Source organism: Heloderma suspectum, chromosome 2 (assembly GCF_057233095.1).
Source record: "Heloderma suspectum isolate Gila_16-S chromosome 2, 16-S_ref, whole genome shotgun sequence".
NCBI classification, from domain to species: domain Eukaryota; kingdom Metazoa; phylum Chordata; class Lepidosauria; order Squamata; family Helodermatidae; genus Heloderma; species Heloderma suspectum.
Window position 1 is genome coordinate 252,148,226 of NC_139459.1, and position 16,493 is coordinate 252,164,718.

Sequence of the window (16,493 nt, forward strand, 5' to 3'; positions counted from 1 at the left end):
TTGTTGAATTTGTTGAGCATTCCACATTTTGTGATACATGAAGCAGGGGGATTGAATTTATTCTAGAACTTAATTCCAGTTTGCTTTTCATGTCATCAGATTGGTATTGAGTCTCCTATTTTTGTCTTCTGATTTTGTAATTGATGAAAGCATAGTGTATGACCAGCTACTGTATGTTAGATCACAACCATCACCGTTTGTACACCACAATTCTAGGGGTTCAGAAAAGGTGCAGATTGTGGTGTTCACAATAGAATTCAATTTTCTAAGAATCTCTGCTTTGATTTGTTTGTCTGTTTAAAAGAAAAAAGTTACTAGTCCTTACGACTGCAAATATGCTTGAAAGTTTATGGGCAGTGCCTGGCAAAATCTCAGAAGCTAGGGATGTGCATTAGATTCAGCCCAGTCCCAAGCCAAATTGGACCTCTTTGGGCCATGCCTGGTGCTTCCCAAAGCAGACAGTGTGTCTCCAAAAATAGCATATTTTGCGTTGAGAAATCTATTTCCTCAGTGACTGTTTGCATAAAGTTGTTTCCTTTTGCATCCCCTTTTCACTCCCCAATTTCTAGTTCAGGTGATAGAACCTTTTCTTCAAGCCCCCATGTTTTGCTCACATTGAAATGCCATTTGTCACCATACAACTTCTTGCATATAAAATGTTTATATGCAAGAAGAACTCTGTAAGGTTCCAAGAGTTGTATATTTCCCGAAATGCCAGTCTTTAAAAAAAAAAATCTAATCTTTTATTGTGAACTACACGTTAAAAAAAGAGTCGTATATTTCCCCAAATGCCAATCTTGTCTATTTCCTGATTTGTTTGGATAACAATATGTGCAAATAGTCTGCTCAGATGAACAGCAGGGAAGGAATGTTGTGGAAGACACAGCAGAAACTTTCTTGAGCAGGGATTTCCACTGCATTTTCCTTAAGGGTACAATCCTATGTGTGGCTGGTTAGAGCATGCTGGGAGTTGTATGACTTTTGTCTGTTTAAGCAAGCATAGGATTGCGCTCTAAGTTGCCTTTCCCTCCAGTTCTGTAGATCAAACAAATGGACTGCTAACACTTATCAGAACAATTTTATAACATGAAGCCGATGATGCACAATTCATGGTGGACAGAAGAGCCAGGGTGTGTTCAGAATCCACACTGAACATTTTATCGAGGGCTTTTTTTAATTGCTAAATATTTTAAAGCATTAAAAAAAAAAAAGACATCAATGGTGAGAAACTAAAATGCCAGCAAGGTTTTTATACCGAAGATACTTTAATTAAACTCCAATCACAAAAACAATTAAGCCAAATTTGCTATACTTCTAACGAGTCAATAATTTAGTAGTTGGATCTCACTAATAGACTTCTCTCTGTGACTGTGTTGTTGTAACTATGCAGCATCGCCCAGCTGTGTGCTGTGAGAATCAATCTGCGATCAATATTTTCTGTGAGCTTTTTGTCTCTTTCAGAGGCTATGAAAAAAGAAAAATAGCAACGTGGGGCTTCTTCTCATGTTTACTTTATCAGGTTAAATAACCTGCTAAAACCCATTTGCCTTCAGTTGCCACCTCTCTGAGGAAAAACAAAAGGTCATTGATTGCTTGACTAGATGGGCACTTTTAGTAGGCAAAGAGTATTACAGTCCTTATAACTCAACACAGCAATAGAAGCTGGACCATTATTGCCTACATCTTCAGGCCTGCTAGGGCTTGAATTGGGAGGTGCTGGGGTTTGGCTTTGAGATTTATCTGGGACTGGGTCATCTCAGAGCTCTGAGCCTCTTCATGTGCAGAACAACATGCAACATTGGCACATGTGGTTGGGAGGCAATATGAAGGCTCTGGATTGGCGATGCCTAATATAGTCTTCTGCCTATGCCTAGTCAACAGGGCAGAGCTGCTTGCAGCACTTCAGTCTTAAGCTCGCTCAAGCCACTGACCACAGGGTTCCAGAGCTGGAGGCCTTCCAGATCTAGATATTCAAGTACAGCCACTCATGGTGGCCATGACACTCTGGAGTTGGTTGGCCCAACTGCACAAGCAACCCAAGCAAGGCCTGGGGGGTGGGGGGATTTTTAGGAACATCAGTGGGAAAGTGTGAAGTTTGAGAGGTGCACCCCAGCGTTTCTTACATTGGCGGAAGGTTCTGGATGTCAACACCTGGTGTTGTGTGATGCAAACATCTGACCTCAGCATCCTTTGCTACTTTGCATAGGATGTCAGATGCACCACCCAGTTCACAAGGTTCATCCACATTAGGCAGCAGATTATATTGGGCTGGCATTCTCTTTGTTACCCGGAAGGGGATCTGGGGCTGAGACACAATAACTTGCACAGTCCTCTTACTACCACCACACTTCCCCTGTGTCCTCATGAGTTCATAGCTGAACAGAAATGTCAGTTTGGATCTCCAGAATCTAATTCCAACATGCCCACTTTGTGGCACTGGTTCGTACGTGTCTTCATGTAAATGTATGACTATCTAGAGAGTTTGATCCAATGTGTCATTCTGCCAGTGGAAGGGAAATGGCTGGTAGAACAGAGTTCTACTTCCCATTGCAGCCCCCCCACACCCCAAATCTGCTCTGGGGGTTAGGGGACCTTCGAAACCAGATTTAGGGGGCACACAAGGGGTTGCAAGGTGGAGGAGAGGATGGGGAAGTCCCATTGCATGAGCAGACTTCTGCTCACATAATGTTGGGCCCAAGCCATAGTATCCTGTTGCTTAGCAATGAACCAAAGTTAATCTACCCATGCAAATTTAAAATGTAACCTATTTTAAAATTTAGTGGTGGGCACTTCAATCCTGTGCAAATTTACTAAGAAGTCGAACTATGTTCAGTGGGGCTTACTCCCACATACGTATGCATTACCTTCCTTAACATTATTTCTGCATTAGGTGAAGTAAAAGAATCTAAGCAGCAAGGATTGTCCCTAAAGTAAGTGCTGAACTCTGCTATTCTCCTGTTCTATATGGACATATTGGCAATTAGAGATTATGCTCTCTGTATTTCTAGCAAGCCTACCCTATTTCATCCATGCCAAATAGATGTTTGAAAGTGCTAATTACTGACAGAGGTGAAAAACATGGGAAGAGATGCCTTCAGTCAGTCAGTCTGTCTGTCTGTCTGTCTCTCTCACACACACACACACACACACACGCACACACACGCTGACCACTGGTGTGTTGAGAGAGTGGGTCAGGAGGACCCATGCAGCACTTTTACCATGAACATCGCAACCCATATTTACTACCATGCTGCTTTTGGGAGAGAAGGGGCCTTGGAGGAAGAGTTGGGGCCATTAATTATGCCTACAGTGTGCAGCACTATTCATGCAAGAAGATTGCACATTCTGATCTAAAATGAGGATGAAAGTACATTTCACTGTTATATTGGATTTTTTGCAGGTACATTATTTAGTACTATGAGAATGGGAAAAACTCAATAAAATAGTCATTAACCTAGAACAGAGAGGAAATATTTATGGGTAGAAAGGTAGTGTTTATAAGGATTCTGTCTCTTACCAGTTGCCCTGTGAGATGAATATGATATGTATTGAGAGTGTGTGTACCTTACCTTGGGCACACAAGATAGGTTAGAGATTCTGTTGATGTACTGACTACTCTGCTTCCTAACCATCTCCATAACTGGAGGTGGTCTTGGGGAAGGTGTTTGAATCTTACAAGCTTATTGCATCAATAAGCCAGTGTGGTGTAGTGGCGAGAGTGTTGGACTGGGAGACCCGGGTTCTAGTCCCCACTCAGCCATGGAAGCTCACTGGGTGACTTTGGGCCAGTCATAGACTCTCAGCCCAACCCACCTCACAGGGTTGTTGTTGTGAGGATAAAATAGAGGAGGAGGAGGAGGACTATGTATGCTGCCTTGGGTTCCTTAAGGAGGAAAAAGGGTGGGATATAAATGTAATAAATAATAAACATTAGGACAAGACTAACCTTACAGGTATGGCTCAGGTGTTCATGACTGCCACGAGAACCATAGGATTTTTATAACATGTATCTGGGCTAATGCATGTTTCTAGTGATACACTTTATTTGGTCTTTTTGTTACCAGCATGTAGGTGGTGGGTGCTCCATTAGTGCGGACGCCTCCATTGTCTGTATTGTAATAGATGGATCACTGTCCAGTTAAGTTTGGTCTTCATGGCTTCTATTGGCCTTCTTGCTGGTGGAGGACTTACTAGGATGGGCTGACCTTGAAGACTTAGTGTACTTTGTGGTTCCAAGCTGTCCTTTAAGTGACTAATTTGACCAGCGCTCTTGCCAAAGACCTATTTCTTTCCTGGAAGAGAAAGTTGATTTGGGCAGTGCATGCAGTACCTAATGGGCATTCTCCCCTGGCTGCCAAAGCCATATTCTGGTCTCCGCTTTGAGAACTGTGGAATATGAGATGAGTAGGATGATGACTTGATTTGATGATGGAAGAAAACTCAAAGGAAAGCTCACAGAGCCCATTTGAAGGCCTACTTCGTGATGGTGATGGAAGGAAAGGTACTTTCTTTGCCATCTTTGTGTCTGCACAGCCTTGTCAAACAGTTTTTACAGGTTGTTAAGGGGCTTTTATATTCTGTGTCTCTTGCCATGGAAGTCTTGAGTCTGGTTAAAATCTCCTGCATCTAGTCCACGCTTGACTCTGTCATTGAAACTATGTCCTGTTGGGCTGCTGTGTTGGTGGTGTCTGGTTAGATTATCATTGTCTGATCAGATTCTTGTTGAGTGAATTTCAACTATTGACACTTGAAGTTGAGGACAGGATACTTGAGTATGTTCATGCCACAACATGTCTGCTTGATTCTTACCTGTGTTGGCTTGTTGGGGGAAGTTAAAGGCCTGCTTATTGGTCACTATTAATATGTTGCTGAGAAAAGGTGACAAGCCCCCAAGCTCCTACCTCTCAAGGAGGATTCAGAAGTTGGTGCTGGGGGACTTTTGTTCTTCCCAGTGGGACCTCACCTGTGGGGTCCCACAGAGGTCTAATTTGTTGCTCATGCTTTTCAGCATCTTCTTGAAATTGATGGGTTGACCAGAATGTTGGAGTGAGTTAACATAAGTATGCTGATGATACCCAGTTTTATTTCTCCTTTCCTTTCAACCCAAATGTGGTTGTTTCATCCTTGAATGGTGGTTTACGATTGGGAATATACTGGATGAGAGTGTTACATTTGAAGGTCAATCTGGACAAGACAGAGGTGTTGCGGTGGACAATGCCAGTGCTGGTGATGAATTGGAAATGTTGATTATAGAGGTGGTTTACACACTTGCAACCAGCAACTTGTTGGTATCTTGGGAGTGCTTCTGGATCTGAGTCTCTTGGATTCTAAGTTTGAGGTGATGGCCAGAAGTACGGTATATCAAGTTCAGTTAATATGCCAACTCTGTGCCTTCGTGGAAGAGGGGGATGTGATCTCTGTGTTGCATGTGCTGATAACCTTCCATGTATAGATTACCATAATGCACTGTACATGGGCTTGTCCTGGAAAATGATTCAGAAACTTCAACTGATTCAGAATGCAGTAGTCAGGTTGATTAGTAGACCTGATTATAAAGAACATACAATGCCAGTACCCCATGAACTTTGTTGGCTGCACAGTTGTGCATGCACATTGAGATTTAGCAGAGACAATTTATTGCAGGTGCACAGTACTGTAAAATTAGTTGTGACATTCCGGAAGGCTTTCACTGTTCTAGCCCTGAGATTGTGAAATAAGGTCCCACAGAAAATCTGTCAGATCCAGAATCATGCTCCATCTAAGTGGACTTTGAAAACCTCTTTATTTATGTTGACTGTTGGATATACCTATTAGAGTTATGTTTTTTGTTCGCTAGTGTTGTTCAAAATTATTTGGTGGTGGTTTTTGACAGTGCTAGAAGTAGTGCTTGGTGGAGGGAGACTAACATCAAGGGGTTGAGCATTTCCACCTGTCTCACCTCACCTTGGAGCCTGATAAAACGTGCTGCCTGAAGATAAGTGCTGGAAGGCCGGCTAGGTGGGGAAAGACTGAGTAAAGTCAACCCTGTGAGTGTATGTGGGACTTGAAGGAGGACTGGCAATTTTTATCTCCCCAGGTGAGAGCTGGGAGGAAGGCTGCTGCAAGTGGCTGCTAGCCAGTGTTGTAGATTAATTGTTGAGAATGCCATGCTGCCTTTGTGGAATGGAGAGCTATTTGTCCTTATAGGGAGTGTATTTTTTATTTCTGACGTACACTTTAACCTCTCTCCTGTTTAGTCTTAAGCTGTGGCCTTAGATAAGTTTATTTGTATTGCTTTATTCAATATGTTATGCACTGCTTGATATTCTTTATTATATAGTTACCTATTGACACTATAGTTATTTATAATGGTTCCTATTACAGTATTTTAAAAATTGTTATATTTATTGCTATTCATTGAATATGTTGTGAGCTGCTTTGGGCACAATCTTGTGGAAAAGCAGCAGATTAATAACTTGAAGAAGATGATGGTACTGATTTTATGGGGTTTATTATTTACATTGTTCTCTGCTTTGGAATATTTTACTAAAACATGGGTGAACATTTTCCCTACAGCATTAAATCCAGAGAACCATATTGTTTCCAAGACATAAAGCTGTCTTGGCATTGGGATGTGCCCTGGCATTCTCTTGTGCCCAGATAATTCAAATAAAAAAATAAGAATCTGGTTTTCAAGCCAGGATTGAGGATGAGTTCATACATGCATGTTCATCAGTCAGTGACCACTTCAACATGAATAGGACAGTTTACAAGTACAACAGATATGACATGTCAATCCCCACCGGCAGACCATTCATATGACCTTGCCTTGCCCCAAATCCATAATTTTTCAGTGGACGCAATTCAACACATCCACAAATGACTAATAATGGCATTTGGTAAGGAAAAAAAATCAGGTGAGAAACATGCATGTATGAATGAACCCAGAAGCATTGTTTTGAGATGGGAGAAGAAACCTTTTTCACCTTCTACTTTGAGAATAAAAATGCTGCTTCATGTGCCACTACTATAATGAGCTTTTAAAAATGTGTTTTAAATTGTTTTGTTAAAAAGAACTTGTACAAAAACAAAACAATCATACGTTCCTACCAAGGAATTCAAAACAATACTTACAAATTGTAGATGGTTATTCAGAATGATTGTTCCTTTTTTCTCATTTAATAAATTGACTAAGACCTTGTCTTGGCAGATTCACTTGCCTTCCCTTTTCCAAAATATATCTATAAGCAGTAAGTATTACCATAATAAATAACTCTCGGATCTTTTATGTCCAGTTTTTGAGGGGTATTTACAGATTTCCAACATTACCCAAAAACTATTCTAGCACACAAAGTAAAATGGGCCTGCATGATCTTCTTGGTATCTGTAACTCTGTTTAGTTAAGCAAATGGGCACAAACATTTTGATTCACCAAAAACGTGCCCCTGGTTAATCAGGCAGCAGCTTTAATTTTTGTAATTGTTTTAAATGCAATTGCTTATAAAAACTGCAGGTGGCAAGTGCTGCACATTGTAAGAAATTGGTACATTTTGATACTAGAGTATATTTGTAATGTCTTCTGTAGGGTGTAGTTTTATTACAGAACCACAGTACCTACTACTGGAGGAAAAGAGATAGCCCAGTTGCATTCTTCTTTCTTTGTAGGACAGAGTTCATTCAGAAAGGGAGAGTATCAATAAAAGGGGCAGGACTGCTGAATTGCTTCCTGGAAATTTTCGCACAAACTTTTCTAAATCAAGGGGTCAAAAAGGTAAGTGCTTTAATTTTATTTATTTTTTTAAAGATCTTGTACATGTTCTTGCCTTCTTATGTGTCTATGAATGTGCTCTTATGACTTCTCTCCAAAGCCTTGCTCAGTAATTTCCATTGATTGTGGAAGGCAGTTCCACGTACAAGAGAAACCCTATTATGTATTTATTTAAATTCATAGCCAACATGTACTGCTGTCTGAATTTCATTTATTTGAAATTTTGTTCAGATAGGGTTGGGGCAAATGTTTTGAAGCAGAGGTGCTCAACTAGGCGAGTGACCCAGTTTGAATGTCTCTGAGCAGAATCAAGGTGGGCATCTCCCACCTTGAGTGCTCCCCCCCTCCGATTCTCTTCACTGCCCATTCAGTGTTGGGTTAACTGGTAGAATGGTGTAAATGTTTTTTAAAACATTAATTCATTATTCGTCCTATGCCTGACGCATCTAGCAGGCAGCAAAATATGCAATGGAGGGGGGAAAGTACTATTTTATCTACATATATGCAACTAAATTAAGTAGATAGAAGTCCCTAGACACTATATACCAACACAAGCTTGTGTCTTCCATTGCTTGTTGGAAATACAGAAGATGACAGCTTGTGTGATCTAGTTGCTAGATTACTGAGCCTAAACCAGGAAGTCCACTTAATGGCCTTAGGGAAGCCGCGGGGGCTGTTCACACAGCATGACAGTCCGCTAATGGTTATTTAACCCACAGTGAGGTTGTGGGACATGTGTGGCGCATTTTGAATATGCAACTCCCACATGGGGGTTGTGTTGCGCAAATCCAGCGAGCACACACTATGCAAGGGTTAAACAACCCTTGCATAATCTATGGTCTATTTTAGGATTATGTGAGGGTTGTTTAACCCTCATCTAACCCTTACTCACTGGGTTCTGATGACATGACAACCCCTGAGCGGGGCTTGCATCTGCAGCTTGGTGCCCATGGGTGCCATGGCTCATTGTGGGTGAAAAGATTGACAACAAGCCACAGCATGTCATCTCAACCCGGTAACTCTCTCTCAACCTCAACTTGCCATCTTCAGTTTCACTCCCTCTGAGAGTGAACAGGTGGTGAATGCTGACAGAAACAGAACCAACATGGAGCTACTGAGAAACAAGAGGGAGATGTCAGCTGCTTAGAGGAACCACAAGGTTTGCCAGAAAAACAAAATACATTTTTTTTAAAAAATCCAAAACTAACCCCTACTATCCCCACAAAAACAACTCAGTGAGGACTGGGCGTGCTCAGTAGCCCTGGCATGTTGAATGTCAGTTGGAAAAGAAAAATGGGGGCTGGGGAGGAATAGAATAGAGAGGCCTGCTGGAGGAGAGCATGTGAGACTAGGAGTCCTATTAGGAGGTGAGAATACATTGGAACAATTTGTTGTAGTTCCCACTTTTGTAGATATTAATATTGACCTACCTTACAAGTATGTTGTAAGATTGCTGAAATAATGAAGGTGCAGTGCCTGGAACACTACAAAATAATAATAATAGTGCTATATAAATGCTATTTATTTGCTGCAATATTTTTAAACCTTTAGTAAAATGGATGTCTAAAGCTGGGAAGTTGTTGTATGCTCCTGCTGTTTGTACTTTGTTCAAAAGAAAGGTGCTGTGGAGTGGCTATTTTTGGCCAACTATGCTTAGTTTGGTAAGCAAACTGAAATAAAATAAATCATAAAGCCATGGAGAAGTGGCATAAAACAAATTCATCTAATTTTCTTTTACCTAGATAGCTAACTTGTTGTTGACATGCCGTTATGGTCTGTTAAAGGTGAAACCTCCAATGGTATTAATTGGAATTGTGTTGAGTCATTTTATTTCTTTGAAGCTTTAGTTGATGCTGTACTCCTACAGGTCCACAGAGGTTTTAGCTGGTTGGTAACCTAGCTGTGTGATAGAATGCATATTTTCAATGTCAGGTAAATACTCCATGAAAATAGTAAAACAGCAACAACTGAAATGGTTCTAAAGTTTTAATTTACAATATTCCCTAATCCGTGCTAGCCAAAGACATAAAAGATTATGTCCAAATTCTGCTACGTGACATCACTGAATCTGCAAGCAGAATATCTTCTCCAGAAGAAGAACATGTATAGATACTGTACATGGCTTTATCATATGGCACTGCTTGCACAACCTGCACCAGTGAGATGGTGTCAGGCTTTTAAGTACTACAGGGTGGGGGCATGGGACAGTGGCATCTGTATGTCCTGTTTAGCTAGGAAAAGATGTGGAATGTATTAAGGCAGGTAAAGGAAAGAATCAAATCCCCTTTCTTACCCTGTAGATTATATATGTATATATAAACAAGATCTTGTAGATTTCATTCATCCTCCTGGTGGCTGATATATATGAACAATTGAAAAGACTTGGCACTATAAATTGGAGAACTGAAAACAATTGATTTTGGCACCTTTTGGGGGTTCTCTGGATAAATGTCAGAATAGGACAGAATTTAAGATTGTGCAGCTAGAGCCGCTCTACATCATGAGTGGAAGTGATCACTGCTACATCAGCTCTTCTTTCTGTACTAAATAAAGACAATCATTGATTTTTTAAAAAACCCTCTAGTCAGACTTATGCTGTCTGTGCTGCCAGATAAACTTGGAAGCTCATTTTATTTGAACATTTACTTGGCATTCTTTTTTGTTGTAGAAGGTTCAAATCTTCTTTCAACCACAAGCATTTTCAGTTACTATTTTTGGATGGCTAGCCTTGCTTTTCATTTTCCCATTACGTCCATGCTCGGCACAAGCAAGATAAGTCATTCATGATTGACCAGTAGTTTCGGCCAGAAATACGTGGACACACTTGGACATACGTGGTACATACCTCGGATTCCAAAACAAAGTCACTTAATGCAGGTTTTATATGGAAACCAAATAGAAAGAATTATCTTGTATCAGTATCCATGTCAGAAAATATTTGCATTTACAGCCTTTCAGTGGTGGCATAAGTAACTTTGTTCATCAAATCATGCTGAAGAGTAGGGAATTGGTGTGGGAGAGGGCATGAGGGAAAGTCATTGGAGGATTAGAGCATGACATCCAAGCCAGGCAGAAGTGTGTGTGTATGTGTGTGTGAGAATCTTGCTCTTGAAAATCATCAAACGACTCCATGATTTGTTAGTCAGAAAAGCATCACAGAAAACATTACAGGTGATATTATGAATAATCAACAGCTCACATCCAAGAGAAGTAAAAATATTATTTTTTTAATTATCAAATTTGTTAAAAATGTGAGACAGGAGCGGAGTATGGGTGAACCAATTGAAGTCACTGACAGCTTTTTTAATAGATGGTTTATCATCTAATATAGAGCAAGGAAAAAATAAAATCTGGTGGGAACATGGGATATATAAATATAGGGATTTAATTGACAATGATAGGGGCGACACATCCTGTAGTGAACCTGAGATCCAAATGAATGGCTTGAGTCCCCTTTAGTTTGAGTGCTTTAGATTAGGGCACATTAGCTGTCCTTTTAAAGATCAAATGGACAAATCCAATACATTTTGAAAAGTTATTAATGATAGCTAATATACTTTCTCATGAAACTACAAACTCCTTTTGGAATATGGATATGAGTTTTAACAAGTGAGAGATTATATGGTAATTAACGCTTCAAGACGTTAGAGAAGATATACCACAATAAGCAGAGAATATTGATGGATATTCTGTTGATGGTTTTTCTTTGAATATGAACATTAGAGAGAATTGTTTTAAGACATTGTCTAGATGATACCTCACAGCTGAAATTTTGCATACACTGTCCTGGGATTAAGTTCATATTTATCACAGTGGGACTTCATTCCAAGAGGATGTGCATAGGATTGTGTTGTACCCCTCAGGATGTCTGTCTGTCTGTCTGTCTGTCTAAGTTGGGACTTAGTTGGTTATCCCTTTTTGACTGCCTTCCCATTGACTGATTCGCATGAAACATACTTCATTGGAAAGCTCTTGGCATGCAGATTTCATGAACAACAATGGTTTTCTCTATAATTCAAAGTCAGGAGTTTATTTATGTCCATAAAGCCAACTGCTTTTGTTAGATTTGCTTTATCTTGTGAATGTTGTTCACAGGTAACCAACTGCTTGTAAAGCTATAAATAAAAGTTATAGTTCAAATTACAAGTTTTCCAGAAAGTTCCAGAAAGGAAGGTGATTTTATCATTTAAGACAGATATGATCTTAAGACAGTTAAGATCAATTTATAACTTGATCCATCTATTTTGTCTTTTACTAAATGCAAGAGAGACAATCTTTCTGGAAACATCTGAAGTATAATCCTATGCATGTTTACTCAGAAGTCTTACTGTCTTCAATGGGGCTACTCCCAGGTTAGTGGCCATAGGATTGCAGTCTTAGGCTGCAATCCTAAACAAACTTACTACATAGCAAGTCCCATTGAACTCAGTAGAACCTAGTTACCTGTAATCAAGCATAGTGTCAGGGTGGACACTGAGCCCATAGAATCCCAGAGTAGTTCTGATTCTGAGGAAGAGCAGTCGCTCCTGGGAGGGGAGCGCGCTCCTCTTTCCCAGGGCCAACAGCTGACGGAGATTCCTCCCACCAACATTCCTAGCTTAGATAGCAGTCCAGGGAGTAACAGAGCGCAGATAGCAGACTTGGTGGACGTGCAACGCCGACGCAGAGAGCGGCGCCAGATGGAGGGCGCGGAAAGGAAGCATAGTGCCCGGTTGGCGCGCAAACAACGGCTGCGCCCAGAGGATCCAAGGGAAAAGGGGAGGGACTCTCCCTAGTCCTTAAGTTCAGGGGTCTGCCAGTAATTCCCTTTCAAACGGGGACCAACTGTTCCAACTTAGGGCATAGGTACTGTGCTGCTCAGATCTAGTTGCAAACGGTATAGTTGTTAAGTTGTAAAAGAAGAATAAAGCTTTGAAAGGAATCCCTTTGTCTGTGTCTGGACTTGGCTACTGGATTAGACTGAGAGAGGCCTCCAAGGAGCCCTTGACACTTAGGATCATGCTGTTAGACTCATGTGGTAGCTGTTGCAAGAACTGTATATGCCAGATACTGAGGACAAATGGAAATTCAAATGGTTAGTAATGGTTAGGTAAAGTATAATAATATGTTTCCATGGCAGAGGGAGAAATCCTACTGGGATAGGCGGCTGCCTCCGAACTCAGAGGGAACTGCCTATCAATTGCAAGGCAGGAGAAATGTGGAGGGGATTGTCCCCTCCGCACTTCAGCCGCCTTGCATGTGTGGCTAGACAGCTGATTTCGGCTGTCTAGCTGTAGGAAGGCGGAGCGGGGGAAGCGGTTGCCGGATGACACACTGGATGTGTCGTACCGGCATTTCTGCCTTCCCCACCCTGGAATGCCCCATTTTTGCCACTCCACGCTCCTCTTCTGAGCGTGGAGTGTGGGGGCTGTTCCACGCTGCCTACAAGGCAGAACGGGAGGGGGGAAAGGTTGGTTCTCAGGGAACTGACCTTGGAGCGTGGGCTCTGAGGTCAGTTCCCCGAAACCAACATATCCTATGGCTGTTTAGCCGCTGACTAGCAGCTGTAGGATTGTGCCCTGAATGAATTAATTAAATTAAATAACTTACATCCAGGTTCAAGAGATAAAAAGACAAATTGGATGGTTAAAAAATGAACTCAGTATGTTATGAACATTCTGAGTTATAAAAATGAGAACAGTTAAAGAAATAATGAATAAACAAACAAAATTTAAGCTATATGTGAAAAGGTAGGCATCTTAATGGTTAGGTGAAGTTTGTTTTGCATTTCAGGTACATCATTGCATTGTAAGTGTTGTACATTTAGCACTTCAAAGCTTGATCTCTTGGGCCAAGATTTAAACTTCATTTAGCATGGAATTCAGCTAGCTAGAATTCTGGCTGGTCTGTTTGGGTGGGCCATGTTAAATCAGTTTGGAAAGAACTACATTAGTTGCCTATTCACTTTGGAGTCTAATTCAAGGTGCTGGTGCTTCCTTTTAAAGCCCTAAACTGTTTTGGGCGCAAATATGTGAAGGAGTGCCTCCTCCCATCTCAACCTGGCCATGCATTAAGATTGTCAGGGGAGGCCCTTCTCCATGTTCCATCTTGAGGAGAAGTACATTGTGCATGTAAATAAGAGAGGGCCTTCTCTGTGATACCACCCTAAATTTGGAATGCCCTCCTGAGGGAGGTATGCCTGGTACAAACACTGTATTATTTTCAGTGCGTGGTTAAAACCGTTTTATTTGCCAAGGTGTTTTAAATTATTGTATTTTCAGCTGGTGGAATAGTTATTTCTCCCAATGTTGTTGTTTTATGTTTTTACTTGTAGATTTATTTATTTGCTATGCGAACAACCATGAAATCCATTTTTAAAATCAATGTTTGAGCTATACATTCTTAAAATAAATAGATAAGCCTAAGAACTTTAGTTGAAAGGACTATATTGATTAGACTTATATAACTGAAAAGAACAGTAATGCTGACTTACAACTGCCCTTTATTCCGTATTTATTTCATAAATTTCCCTCCTGCCCCAGCCCTTCTATCAAACAGTTCCCCATAAAACAGCTGTGCTATAAGGAACAAAGGAAAAGCAACTGACACACTTTGAACATAATTGATTCAATAAATAACATTTTAAAATTCCCAAGGCAAACCTCAGTTTTTCCACATGTCAATTAGTGCTCTACTTAGTAAATGGTGGCAAACTTAATGTAGGCTGATGGGCTGTGTTAGCAAGTTCTCACTTCCTGTGGAGATGAAGGAGACAGAAAAGGAAACCACTTGCCTGATTATTTTTTTAAAAGCAAAGTTTAGACCAATTTTGAATACATGTTTGCAAAGGACCACTCTGAAAACAATTGCTGTTTTAAACATTTTCTTGATGGGAAACCAAATTGAAAGACTGCCCGATCAGGTTGTTCAGGTTATTGGCATTGGTAGTGATCCAAAGTTGTGATGGTGTCTGCACTTGTATGGCTTACCGTACTCCTTTATAATGAGAGAGGAAACTTGGCTGTAGTTTTTGCGGGAGGGGGCATTCATCACGATAACTGCTGGAGTTTCCCTTTTGCTAGAATGGAACAAAGAGATTCTATGAGGCTTTGGCTCATGGCCACTGTTGAACACTCACCCAGATTTGTGATGTTGGTGACTAAGCAGTGTGGGGTAAACACTACAACCAAACTACCAGGTTCTGGTTGGCATGGTGGCCATGATGCCTACACACTTATCAAAATTGCCACAGTCCAGGGCTGAAATATTATTCCACGCAATGTAGGTGTGCAGGTAAATAAAGAGATCTTGCATCCGTACAATCCACAAATATCCACAAGGCAAATAGATGCTGCAGCTGTAGTTTCACTGTATTTTTTAAAAGTATGTATGAGTTGTGAGCATACAGCTCAGAACGTTCCAAGGTGTGGCCAGCTGGCCATCAGGACCTTCCAGCCCCATTTAAACTTACCAGAAGCCTGCCCAGCACTTTTGTGAAGGGACATGGAAGGAAGAGTCCTTTAGGAATGTGGGAAGCTGCTTATCACTTTGTTTGTTAGACAAAGATGTGGTTCCATCTGGGCACCTTTCCCAAACCTATTGGACAGGGTTGGACAGGATCTGCAGATTGGTGCCCACTCCTTCCATTACCTGCCCAACACTCTTGCGATAATTTCATGGGTTCCTAGATTTTCCCACTGTGTGAGCCAATAGGTTAGCTGTGGTGTGTGTGATATATAGGCCTGCAACTATGTGAATGCCTGGGGAAGTTAGGGTAAAAACAGACAAATTTGGGGAAAACATCCCCCCCTCATTTCTTCTGGTTTTGGGGGGAGCCTTCACATCTCTACCTGTAACATATTATGAATTTTGGAGGCTGGTTGCAACGCTAAAACATTTATAATCCTGAAAATTTATCCTTTTCTTTCCATGACTGTTCATGTGTGTTCTCCCTCTAGCTCTCCAAACACCCCATCTGCTAACCAATTAAATGGTGTCTCCTGATAGCCTCTATCTCAGGGTGCTACATGGGTAAAACAGCAGCTGCATGGGGGAGTAGAATGACTGATGCAAACAAGCTATGAGGCAAATGTGATTTCTTAGTCACCTTAATGGTGGCAATCCATTTTGAATACTAACGTAATATGCAGTGTTGTCAGCACAACATACGAAACTGCCTTACACTAGTTCAGACGATTTGTCTGTCTAGCCCAGTATTAGCTTTAATGATTGGAAGCAGCTCTCCATGGTCTCTGGTTCCCATCACCTGCTACCTGATCCTTTCAGTCAAGGATGTTGAGGATTCAAGCTGGGATTTTCTGTATGCAAAGCATGCTCTACCACTGAGCTATGGCCCTCCCTAAACGTGCACCTAAATGTGTTGTAGGACTTCTCTGTCAGCAGGATTCCAGTGCTTTATGAGTTAATTGCAAAGCAGTCAAGCCAGAGATAATTCTTCATACTGCTATGATTAGTCTCAGACTGCCTAGATGACCTCTAAACAGGGATATTCCATTTGTGAAGATATTGCACATTGGAGTATTGGTATCGGCATTGGTAAAATGTTTATAATGCGACATTACTGGCCTGTGTTCTTTTACAGAGTATTTCAATAATGGAGAAACTTCTACAAGAACAATTTGGGAGCCCATTTTTGTGATCAGGAAAAGTGAGTATCGATATACTATTCCTTATGTAATTCATGATAATGAAAATTAATAACATAGGGTTATATCGAGTGGTGTCATTCCACTAGCACAGTGGTCTT

General features: G+C 41.0%; 1 protein-coding gene across 7 annotated transcripts in view; it reads left to right on the top strand.

Moving 5' to 3' along the window:
* The window catches only part of PRELID2 (PRELI domain containing 2), a 53,695-nt gene that overhangs the window by 29,135 nt on the left and 8,067 nt on the right, over positions 1–16,493 (top strand). For 4 of the 7 annotated variants that reach the window (XR_014788382.1, XM_084838766.1, XM_084838765.1 and 1 more), the window contains 2 exons: positions 7,645–7,750; positions 16,329–16,394. Coding sequence is in view for 6 of the 7 variants with exons in the window: in XM_084838765.1 (XP_084694891.1) it covers positions 7,645–7,750; positions 16,329–16,394 (172 nt within the window). In the remaining variant the exon portion in view is untranslated. Of the gene's footprint in view, positions 1–7,644; positions 7,913–16,328; positions 16,395–16,493 lie in introns of those variants that run through there. The other 3 variants (XM_084838762.1, XM_084838763.1, XM_084838764.1) reach the window with 2 other exon arrangements.